Source organism: Taudactylus pleione, unplaced genomic scaffold, assembly GCF_031769625.1.
Source record: "Taudactylus pleione unplaced genomic scaffold, aTauple2 ptg000066l, whole genome shotgun sequence".
NCBI classification, from domain to species: domain Eukaryota; kingdom Metazoa; phylum Chordata; class Amphibia; order Anura; family Myobatrachidae; genus Taudactylus; species Taudactylus pleione.
In genome coordinates, this window is record NW_028284468.1 from 12,373,324 (window position 1) to 12,396,649 (window position 23,326).

General features: G+C 42.5%; 1 protein-coding gene across 2 annotated transcripts in view; it reads right to left on the reverse strand.

Moving 5' to 3' along the window:
• The window catches only part of LOC148534446 (ephrin type-B receptor 1-B), a 343,730-nt gene that overhangs the window by 37,754 nt on the left and 282,650 nt on the right, over positions 1-23,326 (reverse strand). Inside the window, exons 12-16 of one of the 2 annotated variants that reach the window (XR_015877634.1) lie at positions 17,775-17,990; positions 15,099-15,248; positions 11,266-11,459; positions 8,258-8,413; positions 4,930-6,005 (exon numbers count right to left, since the gene is read on the reverse strand). Coding sequence is in view for 1 of the 2 variants with exons in the window: in XM_088466663.1 (XP_088322789.1) it covers positions 5,897-6,005; positions 8,258-8,413; positions 11,266-11,459; positions 15,099-15,248; positions 17,775-17,990 (825 nt within the window). In the remaining variant the exon portion in view is untranslated. Of the gene's footprint in view, positions 1-3,180; positions 6,006-8,257; positions 8,414-11,265; positions 11,460-15,098; positions 15,249-17,774; positions 17,991-23,326 lie in introns of those variants that run through there. The other variant, XM_088466663.1, reaches the window with a different exon arrangement.

Here is a 23,326-nt window from a genome sequence, read left to right on the forward strand (position 1 = left end):
CAGAGGAGCATAGAAAACAACAAGGAGGTGGATCCATGGAGCCTCAGCCGCACCCAGCGGACTGAATGGCCTTAAGCCAACAAGGTTAGTTTTGTAGTAACAAAAAGTGAGTGGACTCAGGAAGAAATGTTTAATTGGCTGGTTATAGAAAAAAACAGGCAGTGGCAATGTCAGGAGGATGCATTAGCGATCACACCGTCTATGCTTGCTGACACAAGCTGTTGAATTCAATTGCTGCTTCGTTAATCCTTTGTATTATATTTTGGGGACATGCACTGTCAGTGTGTCTCTCCGAAATATAATGCAACAAAGGAATAACAAAACAGCAATTAAAATTCAATAGTTTGTGTCAGCAAGCATAGACAGGGACGGATGAGGCTTGTGCGGGCCCCGGGGCAACTAGGTAATGAGGGCCCCTCTAATTATGCCCACAACACCCCTCCCCTTCCACGCTGCCAAGTCAGTTTACTCCTCTCTGGTTGGATGACCACACCCCTTCCAGCTCTGGCCACGTCCCTTAGTGGGCCTCTGCGGTTGCATTCCCCTGGTGGGCACTTCATGCCTCAGTCCAACACTGGAAGAGGTGTGAGGTTTTAACTAGTGTAATACATTGTTGAAACAATGTTGCTGCTCTATGCAAACCAGTTAACCACTAAAACCCGCTACCACTGGTGTTTTATTTGCATTATAAAATCCGGATGCCAACTGCATGTGAAAGCATGGATTTTACATAAATAAAATCAGGCAGCATAGCCTCTCTCCCCCCAAACTCCTCAACAAGCCCCAGCGCTAGACCCCCTCAAGTGTGGTACCCGCTATGAACAGAGAAAACACCCAAACAGAATATCAGCAATTTTAGTACAGTCTATAACAGTGTGCTGAGGATTTTCCTGTGCGATTCTCTTCTAGATAACCCCTCTGTCACCTGCTATTACTTATAAATTGATTTGCGCAACATCCATTTTGTGCATCATTGTCTGTGACGCATAAGCAGTATGGGATGAGTGGCTGGAAGGGAGTGCTGGTCCTTGTAGTGCCACTTTGGAGTCTCTTGGGGTGCCTCCTGGTATGTTATCTCAATTAAAAAATACATGAAAATATAACCTGATATAAGATATCTCATATTTTATAGTTTAAACCACACGCTATGCAAGTGGTGAGTGGGATCTGCCGACCAAGCGGCTGACTAGTAAACCAATACACACTTACCAATCTGCCGTTGGACATGTCTGGGCTGACACCACAACTGGAAGGGCCATTTAAATGCCCGCCCAGTTGACATGTCAGCGTTGGCGGTTCCTGCAGTGTGTACGGGTAGTCGGCAGGTCGCCCGTACACAGTCAGATGCAGATATATCTGCAAGATATATCGGCAATGGCTGTGCGATATGTCTGTGAATAATGTTGTTTACAGACATATCTTATGTACTCATGGACATATGCACTATGTGATATGTTGTTCGTCGGCTGAACAAACGACATATCCCATAATAATGTGTACCCAGCATTAGACTTCTGCATTCTATTGTACACATAGAGGACCTTATTCAGAGGCGGCCAGTTTGTTTGGCCAGTGCGCATGCATGAGTCCCGCTACGACCGACAGCGCTGGTCGTAGCAGGTCTCTTTCCAAAGGGGGCGAGCTGTCGATGTTGATTGACAGCTCGCCCCGTTTGGAAGGCGGGCCAGGGGGGTGGCAGCCCAAACGGAGGCGTTCCCATGGGAACGCCTACCGTTTGGGGGAGGCCCCCCCGGCCCGGGGCTTACGACAAGTGAGATCCTACGACAAGTGGCCCCGGGGCTTACGACAAGTGAGACCCTACACTAGGGTCTCGTCGTAAGCCCCGATGGTCGCGATGGTCTATGACCATCGTGACCATCACCCGAGCGGTCGTTAGAGCTGTGGGTGTAAACCCACAGCCTAACGACCGCAACAGAGGCGGGCGGTCAGGATGCAAGTGGCCGCCCAGTTTCTGAGCAACCGCTTGCATCCTCCGACCGCCTCTGAATGAGGCCCATAGTGTCAGGGTCATGTGTTGGCTATTTTTCTGTCTGTTACTTATATGTCTGCAGCAGGAATAAATAAATAGAAATAAATGCTAATCTTCTGATCCACTGTGAAACAGACAGTTTTCAGATTCTGATTGGCCAGTGCCGCAAAATTTTCAGCAATATTGTTTATTTTTGCAAGAAAGTATATACTTTTAAATAAATTACTTAATAAAATAGTTTTCTTTGGAAGTATATACTTTTAAAGAAATTATTTAATCAAATTGTTTTCTTAGGAAGTATGTATATAAAAAGAAATATGTTTAAGAACACATTTGTTTTGGAAATTCTGTTAATAGTTCTATTACACGGAGGGACTCTCCCAACCAAAATGTTCCTTTGCTTTGTAACAATTTAGCCAGTATAATATCACAAAAATAGAGGTGATTTTGTTTTTATTATATATTATATAGAACATACAATAAAGAAAACACACTCCAAGGGGTAAAGTTACTAAAGTGAGAGTTTTTAGAAGTGAGTTTTAAAAGTGATGTTGCCCATAGCAACCTATCAGATTCTAGCTATTATCTTCTAGAAGGTGCTAGAGAAATGTTAAGTAGAAGCTGATTGGTTACTATGGGCAACATCACTTTTAAAACTCACTTCTACTTACATGTCGGAGGGGGAAAAACCTCAGTATGGTCACATAGGGCCTCATTCATAGTGGAACGCTACGCTGATATTCATGCAGACGGAGGATGTTTTTTCTCTTGCGCATGTGTTTGAGTCACACCGCGCCTGCATCCAAATTTTGTTCATACATAGTCGCAGATCAAATTTAGACGCATGGGACTGGAAATGTAAGGCGCGTCCTTGGACGGTAACGGGGGTAGCTAAAAAGATGCATGGACTGGGATTGTGGAAGGTGTGTGGCTGAAAGAAGTTGCATACAAAGACACTGAACCTCTCTCATCGGAGGCCATACCGATACCATAACAGTATTTCAGCATATACAATAGCTGTTAGCGGGCGTCTCAGCCTTTGCACATTCGGACGCACCCTGGTGAAGAACCTTGTAGCAGCATTAACATAAAGAAGCAACTGCGGAAAAGAAGAATTTGAAGGGTGATCTGTCAGACGTCTCAGCCAATCCAGGGCTCGGCAACAAGGGAAAAATAAAAACAACAACCCAGAATATTAAAATAGGATTTTACTGTTGCTATAGAAATCCTGTGATGAAAGTGATAAGCGAAAAGCATCTTTCACTTGAAACTGACAATGAATGAGGCTATATACAGTAATATGGCGCCCACTTAGTAAGTACAAAAGCCTAGAATGCACTGTACAGGGTTATAATGTGATACTCCAGCATAAAGCAGCGTTGCTCCTACCTTGCACTTTTCTCCTAACTGTCGTAATTATAAAATAAGTATAAAATATAAAGATATTCAAATCAATCAGAAGATGGAATAAAACCCTTTAATTTAATACAAGAGTTGGAAACTGGCATTGTAAACAAAGATTTCCTGCAGTGCTTTACAAGGTACCTATAGGCACAGGACATACAGATGGGAAACAGCTGATATTGTGGTCCTATTGCCGCAGAGAGATTATGGACCTGATTCAGACCCGCTCGCTAGCAAGCGGCCGGTCGTTGCAGACGATGTTCGCTAATGTGCGCATGTGTGTAGTTCGCAGTTTGCGTGCGCAAACTAGTACGAGCGATCGGATTTTGCTTGCTCGCCCTGCAAAGACAGCCCAATGGAATGAGTGACAGGAGAGGCTGTTTGTGGCTGGTAACAGGGGCAGGGCAGTAGTAACGGGGGAGTGGAGTTGCGGGCGCAGGCATGCCAGAGTGTTTTCACGCCGTTTCTGGGGCGTGCATATTTAACAGGCAGCGTCATAGTACACGTTAACCTGGTTGAATAATACACTGAAGTGCTCGCAGTACTTGCGGTAGGGTGCAGTCAACCACAAGTGCTGCGGTCAGATCCGATGGAACCCGATGTATCGATGGTTGTACTGTATATACTTCCTGAAGATGACGTACGCTAGTGGGCGGCTAAAGACATACTGGTGGGCATCTGTAAACACAAAGAGATCGCTTGCCAAGACATAGTAGGCGTGCTTATGCCTTGCCGTGCGAGCGGCTGCCTTGACGTCACTTAGCTGAATTTCCATATGCTGGGAGCGAGCGGCCACATCTAGCGCGCGGATCTGAATCAGGTCCTCTGTTCTAAAACGATTGGTATGGATTTACAGCAGACTGAGGATTATTCAAAGGGAATAGGGAACTAAGACTTTTATGTAGGGTAGAAGGGTGTCATAGTGGTTAGCATTGCTTTGAAGAACTGTACTCTTGGATTATCCCTATGGGTAGGTTGAATGAACTTGGCATGTAGCTTTGTGTCTGTGGTAGCCAAAATATACTGTAAAGCCCACATGGACAGGGAATGTGGCGCCTGAATATGGCAAAGAGGTATTTTCTATCTTCTGCACTGCCGCAGCGCCATATGGGGTCCATGCTAATGTTTTGCCTATGGGACCCCTCATTTCTTAAATCACCCCTGGGTCTGTTATTATGTGAATATGGAAGCAATTTCTAAAGTGCAAACACTGATGTCTATGGTCATCTCCCTTCCCACTGTAAGACGCAAAAAACCAGCTTCCCGGAGCAGAGTTGGAACAGCTCCTAAACATGTTATTCCATACACTTCTTGAGACTTTGGCTAGACATGCAAGGCCGCAACACATACAGAACAATGTTTGACTCTGAAAATGTTTCAATTACAATTTTTTAAGAGCAGATATACAACAAGGTCAAGCAATGTAAACTTTACTCAGCAATGTTAAAAGTGTGCATCCTGTACAGTAGTGACTCAATTTAGACGAGAAGTTTAGAAGGCAATTATCAGAAGATACAACAAAGCCTAGTACTGACCTCTTAAACTAGAAGATGCCATTGACACGTTCTGAATTAAATAATTTCCACACAGACAATAAGATGGTCTTAGAGTAAATCACATGAGCCCAGTGACATTTGTGCTATGATACTCCAGGAGCCATGGTGCACAAGCCACTGCAGATGCCTTCACTGTCTCCGTCTCTGTGCTGTGTTGAGCTTCCAAGACAAAGTCTGCTATTATTCAGATAAAGTTCCATAAAGAAGAGAACTCAACAAAGCCCTCTGTGTTCCATAGGTCTCAATCCCTCGTTCTATGTACAAACAGTGAATCCGTAAACTCTGTAATCTGTATTTATTTTCTTTTACATACAGGACACAAAGGTAGACACATTGTCAGGTTTTCTTCCTGAATCTTTTTAGGTTTTTCCTTTTATTTTTTGCCAAAAAATGCAAGCAAAAGAAGAAAAAAATGTTTGTCCTTCCATACAACCTCATCTTCAATATGAAGACAATCAAAACAATAAAAAAAGAGAAGATTGAAGTGTGCCGACGGACTCCCTCCCTGATGCAGCAGCAGTGTCAGAAATGAGGATATGTAGGGCATCCATTCATGGGTGAAGCTGGTTCAATATGGCATCCTCCATCTCTTTGCAATTTCTATTATGATTGAATGAAGCAACTTCATTTCCATCAACCAATACCTGCGATGTTCACAGGCAAGACCGTCTCAAGTAATGTCCCACCATTAATCAATATCAGTCTTCGGGTCAATGACATCCAGCTACTGATGCTTCTCTTGCCTTTACAGATCTGCAATGCCCGATGTTATGAGAGACGATCAGTGTATTGGTCTTACATTATGGACATACGCTCCATCGTTGACATTGAAGTGTTACCTCCTCAATTGCAAATTCTGTTTCCCCACTGCCCAAACCCTTCCTATCTCCAAGCACTTCTCTTTCCCACCCCCACCCTCAATGACTCCCTCACCCAGCCCAAAGTCTCATGCTATAGAGGTGGGAGACTGGCTCATTTGGACCCTCATGGATTGAATACAGTTCAGAATTTTTTTCTGGTGTCCAGCTAATGTTATTCCTATCCTCATAAGGTCCCTAAAAAAGAAAAGAGAACAGTTTAGACATCTATGTGGTGACTAGATTGAGCATTTGCTAATACAGATGTGTCCTCATACACCTATCACTTAATGTTAACTTTTTCCTCTACTTTGCTACTTTTTCCTTCATTGTGCTACTTTTTCCTCAATTTGCATCTTAGTACTATGCACTTAGGATTAATTTTTTTTTGCAGCAACGGAATTAGAGTAAAGTCGCAGATGAAGCATAGCAATGCATGGTGCAGGTCACTCATATCGGCTGTCTTTTGCCTGTTTAATCTGCATTGTGTACTTAATCCTCAAGATTGCTACTTTTTCCTTCATTGTGCCAGTTTTTCCTCAATTGTACGTCTTAATTCTTTTATAGAGTACTAGGTACTCAGGGGTAGTGTATTGGTGCAACTAAGTAGTAAATTCCATGGTGCACTAAACGGGGCTATTTGGTGCAATTTCAGGATAGGATGTTTGTGGACACATCTGTATACAGTATAAAGAGTCAGCATGTACACATTACACAATTGGCATCATTAACCATCAACGAGATGGACTGACCTGTAAATGATCTTAATTTTAATTTGCAGTAAAAAAATATGTATTTACATTGAAATGTTGGTATATTAAAATGAAACCCAAATATGATCTTTGACTCCTTACTGCAGGAGTGGGGAACCTTTTTTTTGCCGAGGGCAATTTTGATATATATAACATTATTCGCGGGCCTGGTGCAGGCCACGCCCCTTGGTGTGATGTCACACGGGGACAGAGCCACAATCGACAGTGTTTACAGCAATGCCCGGAGCTTCCTGAGGATGCTCTGGGGAGCTGGAAGGGCAGCTACAGGTGGCACTGATGCATAGATTCTAGCCACAGGGTGCCATTCTAGGAACCCTGCTAGCCAGATGATGTTAGCAGAAAAAATCTCAGAGGGCCAGACCAAATGATTCCGAGGGCTTTATACGGCCCCCGGGCCTGAGGTTCCCCATCCCTGCCTTACTGTAACTCGTCATCTGTTCAATTATGCATTGATTTATTCTTCAAATAACTTAAATCCTCTAAAAATCAGTCATAGGTTAACTTTTCTGGGTAGCATGACCACTTTGCTGTAGACCTAGTAGGTGTTACGTCGGGATGTAGTCAGGACCCCGACGGCCACAATACCGGCAGCAGAATCCCTATGGGTCAAAATACAGACAGATCCTGATGGTGAATATTAGGGTTAGGCACTATGGAAAGGGCTAGGGCTAGGTTGCGGTAGGGTACTGTTAGGGTTAGGCTGCCAAAGGGAACGATTATGGTCAGGCTGTGGTAGGGCTGGGTTAGGGATAGAATACTCACCAAAATCTGTCTGTATTTTGACCTTCGGAATTCCGCTGCCGGTACTGTGACCATCGGGATGGTCACCGCTGGAATATCGTACCCAAACCATTAGGTCTCCTCTTGTATTTCATAAAGTGCTCAAAAATGTACAGTAAATATGGCTTTTGGGCAGGATCAGGTTGGCTGGACTTGTAAAAGTGAACTGGACTAGTATTTCACTAAAACTCTCTTATTGCATTATTTTTATGTCATAGCAAAATAATGCACACATGAGGAGATGTGTAGCAAACCTTCAAGAGAGTTAGAGTGGAGAAGTTGCCCATAGCAACCAGACAGCTGCTAGTCATCATTTATCTAGCACAATCTATAAAATAACACTAATGGTGCATACACACAGTATGATCTGCACAACCAACGATATCGCTGAACGATTTCCCGTGAAGTTTTCTGTAGTGACAGACGATATTGGGTGTACACACTAAGAGATATCTATGATAGATATCTTTCAGTAAAGTCATCCTGCCACATCTCTTAACATGCAAATTGTGATGTAATCGTCCAAGTTGGCCTGCGTGTACGAACGACCATAGATATCATTATCGTCCATGCGGGAACGCGCATCGTTGGTCGTTCGCTGCATAAAAATGAACGATATGAGCGATTTATCGTTGAACAGTATCGTTATCGTTCATAGATATCGTACCGTATGTACGCACCATTAGAAGCAGATCGGTTGCCATAGGCAACTTCTCCACTTTATCTCACTCGAAAGTTTGATAAATATCCCCAATGGTCTTAAAATGAAATTTAATAGGATCCTTGGAAAGCACTAGAGACTGGGAATCCCTGATATGTTGAGCATTGTGAGGCAAATAGTTTAGAAATAGGTGCCTATCTTTCAGTTAAAGCTAGACAGATACTATGCATACGTACTCTGGGGTCATCTGGGCAACAAGCTGCAGAGAGGTGAAACCAGAGTTTAGAAAGCTATCTCTGTATTGTCCCATTTTGATAGCACTCAGCCAGTCATCTACTGAGGTAAAGGCTGTAAAATCTGGGATGGAGCGATCAAGCAGCGGCTGGGAAGGCCTATAATAAAAAGAGACGTTCGAATAAGTAAAATACCACTACAATAAATCTACTTTAAACTTAAAGACATTTCTATCTTCAAATAACAACTGTAATAAATCTAGTCATTTAAAAAAAAAAATGTGTCCTCAACCGTCCTGAGATTGCCGATTTGAGGCGACTGTCACGCTGACTCGCAGGAAGATGGAAGGTGTGTCGGTAGTGACCGGGTACAGCGCTAAGCAGAGGAAAGAGCCTCTACTACGTACGTTCAACAGTATAAAGGTGTATTAGCAGAAGTGTAGATAAGGTGGGGGCATCCGAGCACTACAGAAGCTAAGCATGCTCTCTAGGGGTATGGTCATTCATATTATGGCCACCACACTCATCTAATGATTCCTAATTTCAGAATGTTTGGAGGCATAATATTTCTTTATTGTTATTATTTTTTATGCTTTATCCCCAGAAATACTTTCTTTTAGTCAGGAAATCCTAGTAACAGTTTTACATTTTGGTTATTTGTATTTTTTTCAAATTGCAGCTCTGATTAGAGAGGGGAAGCCTCTAATGATACAACGGGGGAGATGTACTAATCTTGATAAAATGGAGAGTGATTAAAGTACCAACCAATCATTTCCTAACTGTCATTTTTCAAACACAGCCTGTAAAGTGACAGGAGCTGATTGGTTGGTACTTAATCACTCTCCACTGTATCACTTTTCAAGGCTTAGTACATCTCCCCCGTATGTGCAATGAATGTATCAGTAAACTACAATTCACACAGTCCACTGCAAATAGGCAGCAGTAAACTATATGGGCCTCATTTAAGAGTTAACAGTAATCTAGGTAGAAGGTGCAGCTTGACCAGCACATGTTGAATTGCAAGGAAGAGAGTTTAATATGTGGACAGATTCAGCGTTAGGATGAGATGCTTCCTAGCTCAACTCTAAACTCCAAAGAAAACATAAAGCTGCCCAGTATTTGTGTGCTACATGCTGGCAATATTTTCCCTGCACCACGCAGAGATGGCGGGGCCATGATGACCTGCTTCGCTAATAATTGCCTCATTATGCCCCTTCGTCCCGCTGATGGCACTAGAAGGTTTTGTGGGATGGCGAATTTTCTAAATTACATTTATCTCAACAGGGAACACGTTCTTCACCAATTTATCAAGCTCTGAAAAGCTTGAATCCCCCCCAAGTTAGCTAACTCCATCACTTTCGTTCTCAGTGTCTCCGCAAGGATGGGCTCTTACGGAAGCCAATGTCCTGACAAGAGAATATGGTTAATAGGCACTCAAAAATAATTCTTATCGCCACGATAAGAAATGACAGTTTATGGGGCCCCATTGCCACCAGTTGGCAATGATATGTAGGTATTCCACGACATGTGCAGTTAGTGGAATTACCCACTAAGCTGAGTCAGTTTATGTCATGGTACAACTTCAGCTTTCAAATGTTTTAAAATAACCATTCTGATTAGATTTGTGCTTGTTTTGATTTTTTTAACTAATACCATTCATGTGGGTTTGAGTTACTGTATATGTCATAAACTCAAGTAAATTTGAGTTCTTTAGGTTTAGACAGCAGATATACAGGGGTATTCAATATGGGAGCGATAACATCGTTTTTGCGTTAATATCGCAATTATGACGTCATTCTCGCAGATTTTAGTTTTACACTGTATTCAATATCAAAGACTTATTGCAGTTTTGAAAAGTCTTTGATAAAAAACGGGATAACTTTTCACCATTGAATAGGTGTCGAAAAAAATGCAGAATTGGGGTTTAGGGGTGCAGGCTTAAAAAAAATAGCCTGCACCCCTGGGACTGACATTTAAAAATGAACTGTGTCAAAAAAAGTTTAAAAAAAATAGGGACACCCCAAAAAATTAATTTAAAAATTGGGGTGAAAAAAAAAAATGGGAAAAAAGTGTTTAACAATAACTATTCTGCAAGTATGCGGCAGGTGTTTTGAAGAATAGAATTATAGCGGCAGGTGCACAAATGCAGAATTTTTAAAAACTTACTTTAGGGACATCAAAATATGCTAGTACCCATTTTCATGTACCCCAAATTTGATGGGACCACTTAAAAAAATGAAAAAAATAACCTAAGTGCTCTTCTGCATCACTTCTTCAATGTCGGGAAAAAAACACCTGCTGCGGCTATTTAAATCCCCGACTTTCAATTAAAGGCTAAAACGGGGTTACCCATGGTGTTCCCCATGTTTTTACAACTTTAGGGGGGTCTTACAATTATTTTAAGGAAAAATTCGTAACTTGACGCAAATCCAACTTCGGAGTTTCCCGTTTTCGTTAATTTTATATTGAATACGGGGATAAGCGGGAGCGCGCACCATACTTTAACGCAGAAAAAAACTCTGATATGAAACGTTAACTTCGACAGTGAAGTTAACGTTTCATATTGAATACCCCTCATAGTGTCACATGTTAAATATGCCTGATGTAGACTGATGAATCTTACAAAATAATATGAATATATATTATAAATAAATAATGTATATACTGTAAATATTTATATTATTATTTTATACAGCTAAACAGTTATATTATGTAATAAGTATAGTCCGAAGTGATGGCAGCAGATATTAATTCCTATTAATCTTGGCAAAGCTATTTACTTAGGTATTTTACAAATCAACAAAAACACTGGATCTCTACAGCTTTGGTTGGCAGAGCTGGTAAAGAACACCTAAGACTTACTATCCAACCATAACACAATAGAATGAAATACCATGACAACAGAGCTTGCAATAAATGTGCGCTTTCATCCTTCATTACAAACACAATGTCTATCTACATCCAAATGTATCCGCTGACATTGCACATGTCATTTCTCAGGCCAAACTCACACAGCAGGGATGGTGGCCACTGTCTTGAGGCTGGCGGGGTTCCGGATCATCTTGTCCAGAGTATTGACAATCTCCCCAAAGCGAGGCCGGCTGTTTCGATCCTTCTGCCAGCAGTCCAGCATGAGCTGGTGCAGGGCAGCTGGACAGTCCATGGGGGGAGGCAAGCGATAATCCTGCTCGATGGCATTGATGACCTGTGTGGAGGAAGCGGCACTTATAGTCCAGATGGCAGTAACATTATAAAACACAAGAGCCATCAGGGAAGTCAAGAGCAAAACAAAGAGCCATAAAACAGGCATGTGCTTTATGATAACAGATCCTGCTTGTACTACGTGTGTGTATCTGTAGCAGCATATGTGCAGCCAAAAATCATAAAATTTAGGATTATTTGAAGACTATAAACACTTTTCAGGGCATTACCCAAATGCCTATTTTTCTCATTATACCTTTGTCTTTTTATGGATTTGTATTTTATACTGTATATATTTAGTTTTCAACAACGGGCAGCACAGATGGTGTAATGGTTAGCATTACTGCCTCACAGTACTGAGGTCGTGGGTTTGATTCCCACCGCGGCTCTAACTGTGTGGAGTTAGTATATTCACCCTGTGCCTTGGTGGGTTTCCTCCGGGTGCTCCGGTTTCCTCCCACACTCCAAAAATATACTGGTAGGTTAATTGGTTCCCTACAAAGTTAACCCTAGTGTGTATGTGTATGAGCATATGACAGGGAATATAAGCTCTTCTGGGGCAGGGACTGATGTGACTGGCCAAATAATCTCTAAAGCGCTGTGGAATATATGTGCGCTATATAAATAACTGGTAATAATAAAAATAATAAACAATCCCTCTCTCAATCCTGTTATCTTTCCCATATTTCAACACTACTGGGGGAATATTTACTAAAGGCCGATTTCGATCAATCAACATCGATGTTGTGTTTCTGGGCTAAATCACACATATACTAACAGACAATGTTTTATTTATTTTTTAAGTATTAGTAAATGTGCAATTTAGCCATATAAACACATCATCGATGTTGATCGATTTTCATTGTTTTTAAAATGATCAAAATCAATTAAAATACCTTTAGTAAATATACCCCCAGGTCTCAGCAAGCCCAGCCAGCCGATGAAAGATGTATTTCCACAGCAGACATGTGTCTCTGTACCATATACTTCATAACAAATACCTTACAGCAGGAGTGGGATCAAAACTAAAATTCCCCTCATTTATATTATACAGTACATCGTGCATGGGGCCTGATTCATTACCGATCACAACTGCGATTACGCACGCAATCGGACGATTGTTGCGTACTGCGCATGCATTGCAGTGCGCATGTGAGAACAGGCCACTGCGAGCTGGACTGCGATCGCAGTGACTACGCAGACCCATCGCAGAGTAATTGACAGGAAGTGCCGTTTGGGGGGGTGGTCGGGGAAACATAGGCGTGCCAGTGCGTTTGAGCACCGTTGCATGGGCGTGCATAACTTATCCCCTGCGATGCCATACGCAGCCTGTGTACTCACTGCGTGCGAAGAGGTTAGCAATTTCCGAGTAAGGCCAGACCTTGTGCAAGTGTGCGTGAGGCTGCGATGGTGCTCGATTGTACCGATGGTTTTGCAGTCTTGCTAAGCATTACGGATATGTGTAATGTAAAGTGGGCATCCATATGTTATGCTGCGGCGGCATAGCCATTGCTATTGAGTAGCATACTATCGCAATGGAACTGCATTCGTTATTGCTATTAATCACAGTTGCGATCGGTAGTGAATCAGGCCCATGGTTGGCGTGCTTTGCCATCAACTACTGGACAGTGGATGTGCCTGCTCCTAAAATGGAGATTGTGATTTTATGTATATCAAAACTGTCACAACCTATACATGTATAGGGCCGCAATTAGAACAATGGACTTGTTGTTTAAAAAAAACCCAACATGTAATACAGCAGCGTAGCCCTCCAGGTGCAGAGTCACGATGTATACCAACAGTTCATTGTTCTAAACCCCCCAGTGAGCTAATGTCCTGCTGACTATGGTAATGTCCCAGAGTACTCTAGCACTACCAACCCACACTTACTTTAATTACTGCCTAACATGACTGTTCTCCATTCCCCTCCTATGTGATTACAGCTGCTCGGAGAGTGAGGGCAGAGACACAGGCAGGGCTGCGGCAGGTTAATCAAAGCCGCACACTGTTCAGAGCATTGTTCTGCTCTCCCCTTCATTATATCCGCCGCTCACTGCATTACTGTGAGAGCAGAGCATCTCCACCAGCCTGACACATGTTCAAAGATTCTTCAAGTCCAATTACTTCCCAGCGCACTGGCTGCACTTTCCAATTTTCTTGCTTTATGCGGATTCTTTTCTTCTTTTTCAGCCTGATCCATCTGACACAGCAGTAGTTTTATTGCTCACCCTCCAGTCAACCCTCCCTTTCTGTCTTAGGCTTTGATTTTTTGCAATATTTAAACACAGCACCTCAGCCATGTGATAGAGGTTATATGTAAACTGCTAGCAGGCACCTGTGAGTGGGAGCAGCTTTTGTGTTTATATTAATTGTGTGTGAGAACAGGTCTGGTGTACGTGATTAGCAGATACATGTGTGTGTGAGAACAGGCCTGGTGTATGTGATCAGCAGATATATGTGTGTGAGAACAGGCCTGGTGTGTGTGATCAGCAGATATATGTGTGTGAGAACAGGCCTGGTGTGTGTGATCAGCAGATATATGTGTGTGAGAACAGGCCTGGTGTGTGTGATCAGCAGATATATGTGTGTGAGAACAGGCCTGGTGTGTGTGATCAGCAGATATATGTGTGTGAGAACAGGCCTGGTGTGTGTGATCAGCAGATATGTGTGTGAGAACAGGCCTGATGTAAGAACAGGCCTGGTGTACGTGGTCAGCAGATATATGTGTGTGAGAACAGGCCTGGTGTACGTGATCAGCAGATATATGTGTGTGAGAACAGGCCTGGTGTACGTGATCAGCAGATATATGTGTGTGAGAACAGGCCTGGTGTACGTGATCAGCAGATATATGTGTGTGAGAACAGGCCTGGTGTGTGTGATCAGCAGATATGTGTGTGAGAACAGGCCTGATGTAGGAACAGGCCTGGTGTATGTGATCAGCAGATACATGTGTGTGAGAAATGGCCTGATGTATGTGATCAGCAGATACATGTGTGTGAGAATAGATCTGGTGTATGTGATCAGCAGATACATGTGTGTGAGAAATGGCCTGATGTATGTGAACAGGCTTGGTGTACGTGACAAGCAGATACATGTACGTGAAAGCAGGCCTTAGGTATACAGAACAAGGTATCAGTACACTAAGCCGGTGGTTTCCAAACTGTGCGCCATGGCACTCTGGGGTGCCTCGGGACACTTGCAGGGTGCCTCAGGATGGTGGTCCAGCACCAAATCAAATTATTTATGGTCAATGTAATGTAAATATGTGGACAAACAGAAGCGCAAACCTGACACCACCACATAACTGACCCTAAGGATGACAGGTCAGCACAATTTACTTCACTTTACTACGTCACTACATTATTTTTTTCTGAATTTCTCAATAACAAACTTTTGGCTCAGGGGTGCCGTGAGAACAATGCTGATACACTAGGGCGCCGTGATTCAAAAAAGTTTGCACTAAGCGCTGCACTAAGCTATAGCTATTAATTAGTTTTAATAAAATAGATTATAGACTGTTAGTGGATATCAGAATATCTATCACACAATGACTGGAATATAGGGGCCCTGCTAAAATGCTTAACAGCTAATAACTATTAAACAATTAAAACTGTTTATTTGCAACATAAAAAGGTGTCCTTACATCCTGGTTGGACATGTCCCAGTATGGCCGTTCTCCAAATGACATCACCTCCCACATGACAATGCCATAACTCCAGACATCACTGGCTGACGTGAATTTGCGGTAGGCAATGGCTTCTGGTGCCGTCCATCTCACTGGGATCTTCCCACCCTGGAATAAAGATTACAGACATGTACACAAGTACATTTGGTTGGCCTAGTCTATGATTAAGCATCAAGGGAGTTTTGCTTAAGGATTATCTGGATCATGGGAGACGTAGATTGGGATTAAATTGCTACCAAAGATTTCTCATCCCTGCCCACTTCCCCAGACTCCAGGAGACTAGGAGAGGTCCCTGAAGTTCAGAAGTATGCAAGTATGGTGCACACATCAAAGAAGTGGAATTTGCATATTATTTTTCATATTTGATCAAGTATAATACACACTATACTCGGTAGAAAATTACAACTGGATCTTTGTCACATTGTCTTGCAGCTACAGTATGCACTGAGTTGAGGATCAACATAAGTCATCATAACTGCAGGATTTGGTTCTTCATCTTTTTGTTGACTCCGCAATGCATAACATGGACATTGCATTAACATCCCAATACTCAGAACTACAATAACCTACATGTCCTCCCCTGGAAGGACACAGTGAATGAACTAATTGTCCATTATGTTACTGAATAGAACAATTCCTGTCTCTCCTGCAATGGGGGATTGTATCTAGAAGCGGCAGCTCCCAGCACTAAGCAACTTTATTAATATTGCTGCTTATTTCAAGGGCAGAAGAAACCTTGACTTGAAGAAATGCATTTAATCTAGTGTGATAAAGACGTCTCATTCAGGACCTCGCCATATCTACTGAGCAATGAATTCTCCTCAGCATCTGACTAACATGAAGTGAAAAGTGCTGTATTCAATCATCACTCTAAGAAATAAGCTATGCATTATGGATGGGATTTAGATGGGATTACAGAATGGCAAAAAAAGTAAAAGAAGGGGAAATAAGGAAAGAACAAGAGAATATCTAACGCTGACCAGATGTGAGCTGAGCTCATAGCCAAATCAGCCTCATTTATACAGCCCGTCTCCATTATGTTTGTAGAGCAGAGATTTGGTATTATCCATCGTAAGATGAGGTTTCCACAGCTTTGTTCTTTTATTTAATAAAGATTTATTCCTAAGGCGCCGGCCCCTCAGTTTTATTATTATTTATCTGAATAAAAGTTCTTGTGGATTAACCCTCCGGTGCCTGATACAGAGATATTTCTTCTACCGTGACATTTGCAAATGAGGCATTGTAGACCAGTAATCAGTGTGGCACTGAAGTGCCCGGCAGTTCTGACCTGTGCCGGCATGGTCCTAAACTGCACAGCTTCTCATACAGTAAATTGTATCCTGACTGTAATTAATAATGATGTTTATGTTAATAGGAATGTGTGGCCCAACACCCTAGTTCCCAAAGATGTATACAACAGGAGAGAGTTAAAATAACAATGATAAGTAACTCTGTCGCCTCTGCAGTTCTGCCACCCCGGGTCTGACTTATGTGGGCTTATGCAGCTTTTCCACTATACTTTTATACTCTCCTGGAATGTGAATTGTAGCATTGCTCAACAGGAGGAGGGGCCGTGTTGATGAAAAGTGTGCAGCCACACCCCTGCACTTGCCACCAGGACTTCCCCTGCGGAGTCCAAATAAAAAGCATATATGTTTTCCACAACATGCAAGCATGATGCGTCTTAGAGGTTGCTCAGTAACTAGGGCCCTTAGTGGCAGATAACTGTATAATACTAAAGTTGATGTGTATATTAATATACAGCTCCACATTTTCATATTCTTTCATTCATCATGTAATAATGGTGGGAACTGCATGGATGTCAAACAAATATTATTCATTGTGCATACTGGGCTCATGTAATCCATCAGTCTGTTGATTTATACATACTAAGTAGACTACATCGGTTTAGATGAACCTGGTGCATTAAAATTTGTTCTGTGATGGTCTAAAGATAACAGTTAAGATAAAACACACCACACTATACAATAATAAAATATAATAAAATAATAATACCCATTGTGGCTGGCGCTAATATGTTAAATTTAGTCACCTCATATTGTAATATACATGTACTGTGTACTACTTCCAATTTAAATAGAATTACTAAGCAGTGAATGTATAATTGGAAAAGCTTGACACATCTCAAAAAGGACCATATGTGGGGTGGAATACATTTATCTACATCATAGAGAAGTGGGATTATCAAATACCATAGTGTTGTATGCTGTCATTTAAATCGGCCAAATATTTGTTTCTAATCCACTCCAGAAAAAGCACAGTGACTAGCCAGCTAATGGTTATTATGCGTTAGAGCACATGTGCATATCGATAATAATATTTTTATTTTTATAGCACTTTTTTCCAATAAACCTCAACTCCCTTTACATATACCATGTATATAATACAGAGATTTAGATTTGCAAAAAATACAGAAACCATGAATATAATACAAAGGTGAGGCAGCCATTTTGAGTCATCAGTTCCAAGGATGATTCATCCTACCCATGAAGGATGCAGGTGAGGCAGCCATTTTAGACGCAATACACAGTATTACACTGGGCAGAATAGGCAATGCACCATCTTGGGAAATAAGCATCAAAATATTGCCTTTGTGATAGTAAAACATCTTACCAGGGAGCTGGTATATGTTGGGTCTGAAGTGTCATCCTGCAGATAACGAGAGAGCCCAAAGTCCGACACCTTACAGACCAAGTTGCTATTCACCAAGATATTCCTGGCTGCCAGGTCTCGGTGCACATAATTCATTTCCGATAGATATTTCATGCCGGCTGCGATACCTCTGAGCATTCCTACCAGCTGGATCACTGTAAACTGACCATCATTTTGCTATATGACACATACAAAAAAATCACCATTTAGGTATCAACATATAATAATTATTTCATTTAACATTAATGCATAATAAAAGTGCATACTGGTCTTAATAGTAAAATATAAACATATGCAGCAGTAATTGTTGTAACAAAATAATTATGGCTATAAGATAGGACACATTGTACATAGATGGGCTGTTTACGCCTTTTACTACTCAAAAATCTCATCCAAATGCTACCCTTCCTTTCTGCACCACAAACCACCAAGGACTTTATATTCAGTGCAGCTCATAAATACAGCAAAAAATACACAGGAGCTGCTGTACTACAGCTGTATGTGAAATACATAATAAGCTCAATAAACCGAGTTTATTCTTTCCAATGTGTGCGCTTCTGTCAAACATACAAGTGAGTCACAATGTAGCATAAATACTGCAGTAACCCAACTGTCAATTCTGTTCATTAGTGGATGAAACAGGGAAAATACACACAAGTATTATAACAAGGTTTGTGCTTACTTAGCAACAATATACCAGTTTAATATATGTTTGTGTATAATTTCTCTGCTAGGTATGCAATATATGAAAACTGTATATTGTGAAGGTATAGTTATTGACCTAATTTTAAGTGCATGCTCTTTGCTTGTTACTGAGATAATGTGTAAATAAATAGGTTGGTGAGTTCCTATTCTGTGCGTATGTGTTACTGCTTAACAGTGGTGGAACTCCGGGAGGCAACGGAGGCATTGGCGTCTGGACGCCAGCTGTCAATGGGGCACAGAGGAGCCGGTCCGGCAACAGGGAGGTACAAGGAGCACACAGATAAATCAATCTATATCCGGCGATTGTGCTCTTCTTATCACTGTAGCGGCGCAGGCAGTGGTTATAGATGAATCTATATGTGGGGTCAGTGGAGCAGCTGTCTCATTACTTCAGGCACCGCCAGCTGCTGGTGCAATAAAGTTTTTTTACTTTATTGTGAGTCGCAATAAACAAAAAAAATGTATTGCATCAACCACCAGCAGTGCCTGAAGATTTGCGAAGTGACTCAGGAGACATCATGATGTCACACCGCACCATTGAAAGTCAGAGGAGCCGCAGCACAAAGAAGAGCCAGAAGACCCAGAAGATGTTAAATGTCTTTGGGCTGGAGTCAGAAGGATGCAGGCGCTGGAGCCTAAGAGACACTGGGGAGCTGGAGAGATAGACAGGGCTGATTAGAGCTAGAGATACACCGGGGGGCTGGAGAACAGATGGGGCTGGTTGGAGCTGAAAGCCACTGGGGGACTGGAGAGACAGGATAGGGCTGCCTGGAGCTGGAAAGACATTGAGGGCCGGAGAGAGAGAAGGGGGCTGGATGGAGAGACATAAGGGAACTGGCTGGAGCTGGAGAGACACTGGGGGGCTGGAGCTGCAGAAACACAGGGAATGTGGCTGGAGAGACACAAGGGGAGATGAGGCTAAAGAAAACTGGGGGATATGCCTGGAGATTATCCACAACTGGCAGGATTACGGGCACATTACTTTCTCTTTTGCCTCCTCAGCTGTGCTACTGCTCATTACTCGCATTCGTAAGCTGTAGCTATCGGGGGAAGGGGTGGGGTCACCACCATCTATTTCGCCTCTGGGCATCTGGCATAAATTAAAGGTGGGTACACACCTGACAGATATATCTGCAGACCGAGTGATCTGCATATATATCTGCAGATGATGGACGTTCATACACACTGAACAACCGTCATCTGCATGCTGCAGCGGGTCCCGACGCCCGGGGGCGGGTACGTGGCGTGGCCTAATCGCAGCAGGCGCAGCCACGCCCCCTTTGGGGAAAAAAACAACAAAAAAACACATTTGCGACGCTGGGGAGGGGGGCGCTGTGTGCCCCTCAGCCCGGCGCACAGCCAATGGCATAGGAGACTGTTCGGACTGCTGCTTTAGCAGCCTCGGACAGTCTCCCAGTGCAGCCCAGCACACAGCAGCATGTGCTGGGCTGCTGTAGATGGGGAGCTGTGCCGAACCCAGGTAAGTAGTACCCACTCGCGTCTCCCCCCCTCTCTGTGCATCCCTGTGTACGGGCGATCAGCTGATCGGCCATACACACTTGCTGATGGACAGATGTCTGCAGACATATCTGTTCATTGGCTGTGCAGCACAGCCAATGCGATATGTCTGAACGACGTTGTTCACAGACATGTCGTCTGTACACACTGGCCGACGGGGGCACGATATATTTGCCGATCAATTGACCAGCCAATATATCGGCCAGTGTGTACCCAGCATTACACTCCTGCTTCATAGTGTATAACTATGGACTTAAAGAGGATTTCCAGCGATTTGTTTTTACCAGAACAGAATTGGGGTATTTGAGCCTTAGAGCTATGGCAGGGAAAATATACCTCCTGACAGGTAGATATTATTTTTATCATATTCTTACTTACATATTCCATTGCCTACACTTAGGGGCAGTCAACACTTGGGTGCAACTAATATATATGATAGTAAAGTCTAATAGAACACTGGTTACACCGCTAGGCTGCATTCACAAGAATATTGGATCAGTACACTATATGGCTGCTTTCAGGTGTGGTACATCATGTTGGCATCACAATGTTGGCACTGACATAATTTCGACATTACCAGATTGTTGACATTGTGAATGTTGCAGCCTAACTCTAGCCCTAATTGCAGCCTAATCCTGACCTAATCCAACCATAAAATACTGTATCGACATTCTGGCTGTCGAGATTTACAATGTTGACATTCAAACCATGTTGACTGCATATTGCTGGTTTCATATGGTGCCTCATGCCTCAGTGATGTTACTATTTATTAAGTGGTGGCTATGGCACACTGGGGGTGTGGGTGCTTTAACAAGAAAAATGATATTTTGCATGCCTGATGCAGTGGAGACACCTTCCTCTGCTGCATGAGGTAGTGGAATACCTTCCAATCCCCATACCAGAAGGTGCAAAATGGGCAGATAAGATAAAACCCAACATCTGCCATCACTGAACTGGTGCATAATTCAACTGTTTTTACACAGTGAAAATGGCTGTACAACCTTCTGTATTGTAAGTGCCTCTAAATGTATACACTCCACACCCTTCTAACTCATTTACATAATAATAATAATAATAATAATAAAAATAGTAATAATAATAAAAATAATAATAGTAATAATAAAATTAATAAATAATAATAATAGTAATAATAAAAATAATAATAATTATTATTATTATAAATTATATTGCTCTGCAAAGCAGAATCTCAATTTTTTTTAAATTGCCCCACTAAGACAAGTCTGCAAATAGCAAGGAATCCCAACCCCCCCCAATTCCTCTCATTGGTCAGTGCAAACTTGTGTACCTCCAGGGCATGTAATTATGGCTATGTTGGCGGTCAGTATGTCAACATTAATAACCTCAACACCAGAATGTTGACAGTTATGATGGACATGGTTAAATGTCGACATATGACACATCGACATAGAGAAAATTGCATTAGCAATAGGGTTAGGCCTAGGGATTAGCGTTAGGGATAGTTTAGAAATGCATTGCCAACATTACGACCTTGTCGACATTTCATCAGTGTCGACATGCTGAATGTCTACAAGATTAACACGTCGACATGTTGAAAGTCTACACTATCACCATGTTGGCCATCTTGGACATTATGAATATTGACATGGTCACAGTCGACATAATATACCAGACTCCAACTCAAGAATCACTGTCATCTTGCTGTGATAATCCATGTGCTTAGAACTGTTAATTGCAGCACACAGTGCTACCAGAGCTATGTAAAGGACGTCCTGTGGTGTTCCTATTGTAGCGTCTGTTATAACCTACAGTACGCCCCTAAAAATAAGAGCTCAGCGCATTCTTATGCTGGGTACACTGACCGACATATCGGCCGTTCAATTGAACGGCCGATATTTTGCATGCGCATCGCCCAGTGTGTACCAGCGATATGTCTGTGAACAACATCAATCACAGATATATCGCGTTGGCTGTGCTGTGTGTACCCAGTTTTAAAAGAATGTGTTCAAAACAACGTCATGAAAGCCAATCTTAGGTGCTGTAGTAAGTGCTCTCTATACCAGGCATTCATTCATTGCCAGCAAGCAATTATCATATATAAACCATTAACACAGGTATTATCATGCTCCATGCACTCATAGGACGACAATTTGTGTTGCAAGTAGTGCATTGCAGGATATGAAATGGTATCATGGTGCACTAATGGTGCAATGAGCACGCACACAACTCATGCCCATATTTAGAGCTGCAAAATCTTTACCGCTGCCCTCCTGCTGACTCTTGTGCTTGGAGAGTCTGATCAGTGGCGTGAACATGTGCAGTGCATTAAGTGCTCGCATACATACAGCCATGGAAATACAGGTGCATCCGTGCTCATGCGCAAACCCTGCATCTTTATGCTCCAATCTAATCCAGGCCCTTAGGATACAAACAAATAAAACAATATCTGCCGAGAGGAAGAACGTGATGACATACACAGAAAACACTGACAGAAACACGAGACGATATAGAGACACATGAGAGTGTTCGTCTCCTCTGTATACTGCTCAGGCTCCTCTGTATACTGCTCAGGCTGTCCCCCACTCAGTGTGATATTCCTTCTCAGACATAGGAGGCCCCAGTGGATTGGATCCTATAACCTACTTTCAGGAGGAACCAGGCTCCAATTAATATCCTTATTTTTATCCAGAGGCTTAAATTAGATTTTTTTTTAGGTCATCTGCAGTTAGCAATTGGCTGCTACTTCATCTTCACAATCACTCTGCTGTGTCGCCAGACAACTTCATCAATATAGGACAAGCACGCTCTGTAAGTATGCATGTCTGTGTGATCGGAGCAATATAATACAGTGACAAAAGAGAAGTAAATATTTAGGGGAGATCCAATAAGGTGCGATTTATCTCGCAGACAATGTGCCGGAGACTGATTCAATTACAAGAACCGCAATGAGCATATCGCCTGGAAATAGGGCTTAAACTCACTTATTGTTTCTGAATGTAGTTATGGGATGGACAGTGACCATGCTGACCGTAGACTGCAGGTGCTGATATGCCAACAAGGTTAACATGCCGGAGTCTGCATTCTGGAATCTACACTGTCGGCAAAACTCCTGCTGCTTACAGTCACGGACCACATTAATTCTGATCTAAGGGGATGGTGGTAAGATCTGGTAACATCTGAGAAAACGTTGGCATTAAGCCTTTGTTAAATAGGAAACAGCAGTAATAGAGCCTGTCTACCTACGCCAGCATCTTGGCTCTCCACCGCCCCTCAAACAGACCTCTAATTGACATACAGTTACATAGCAAACC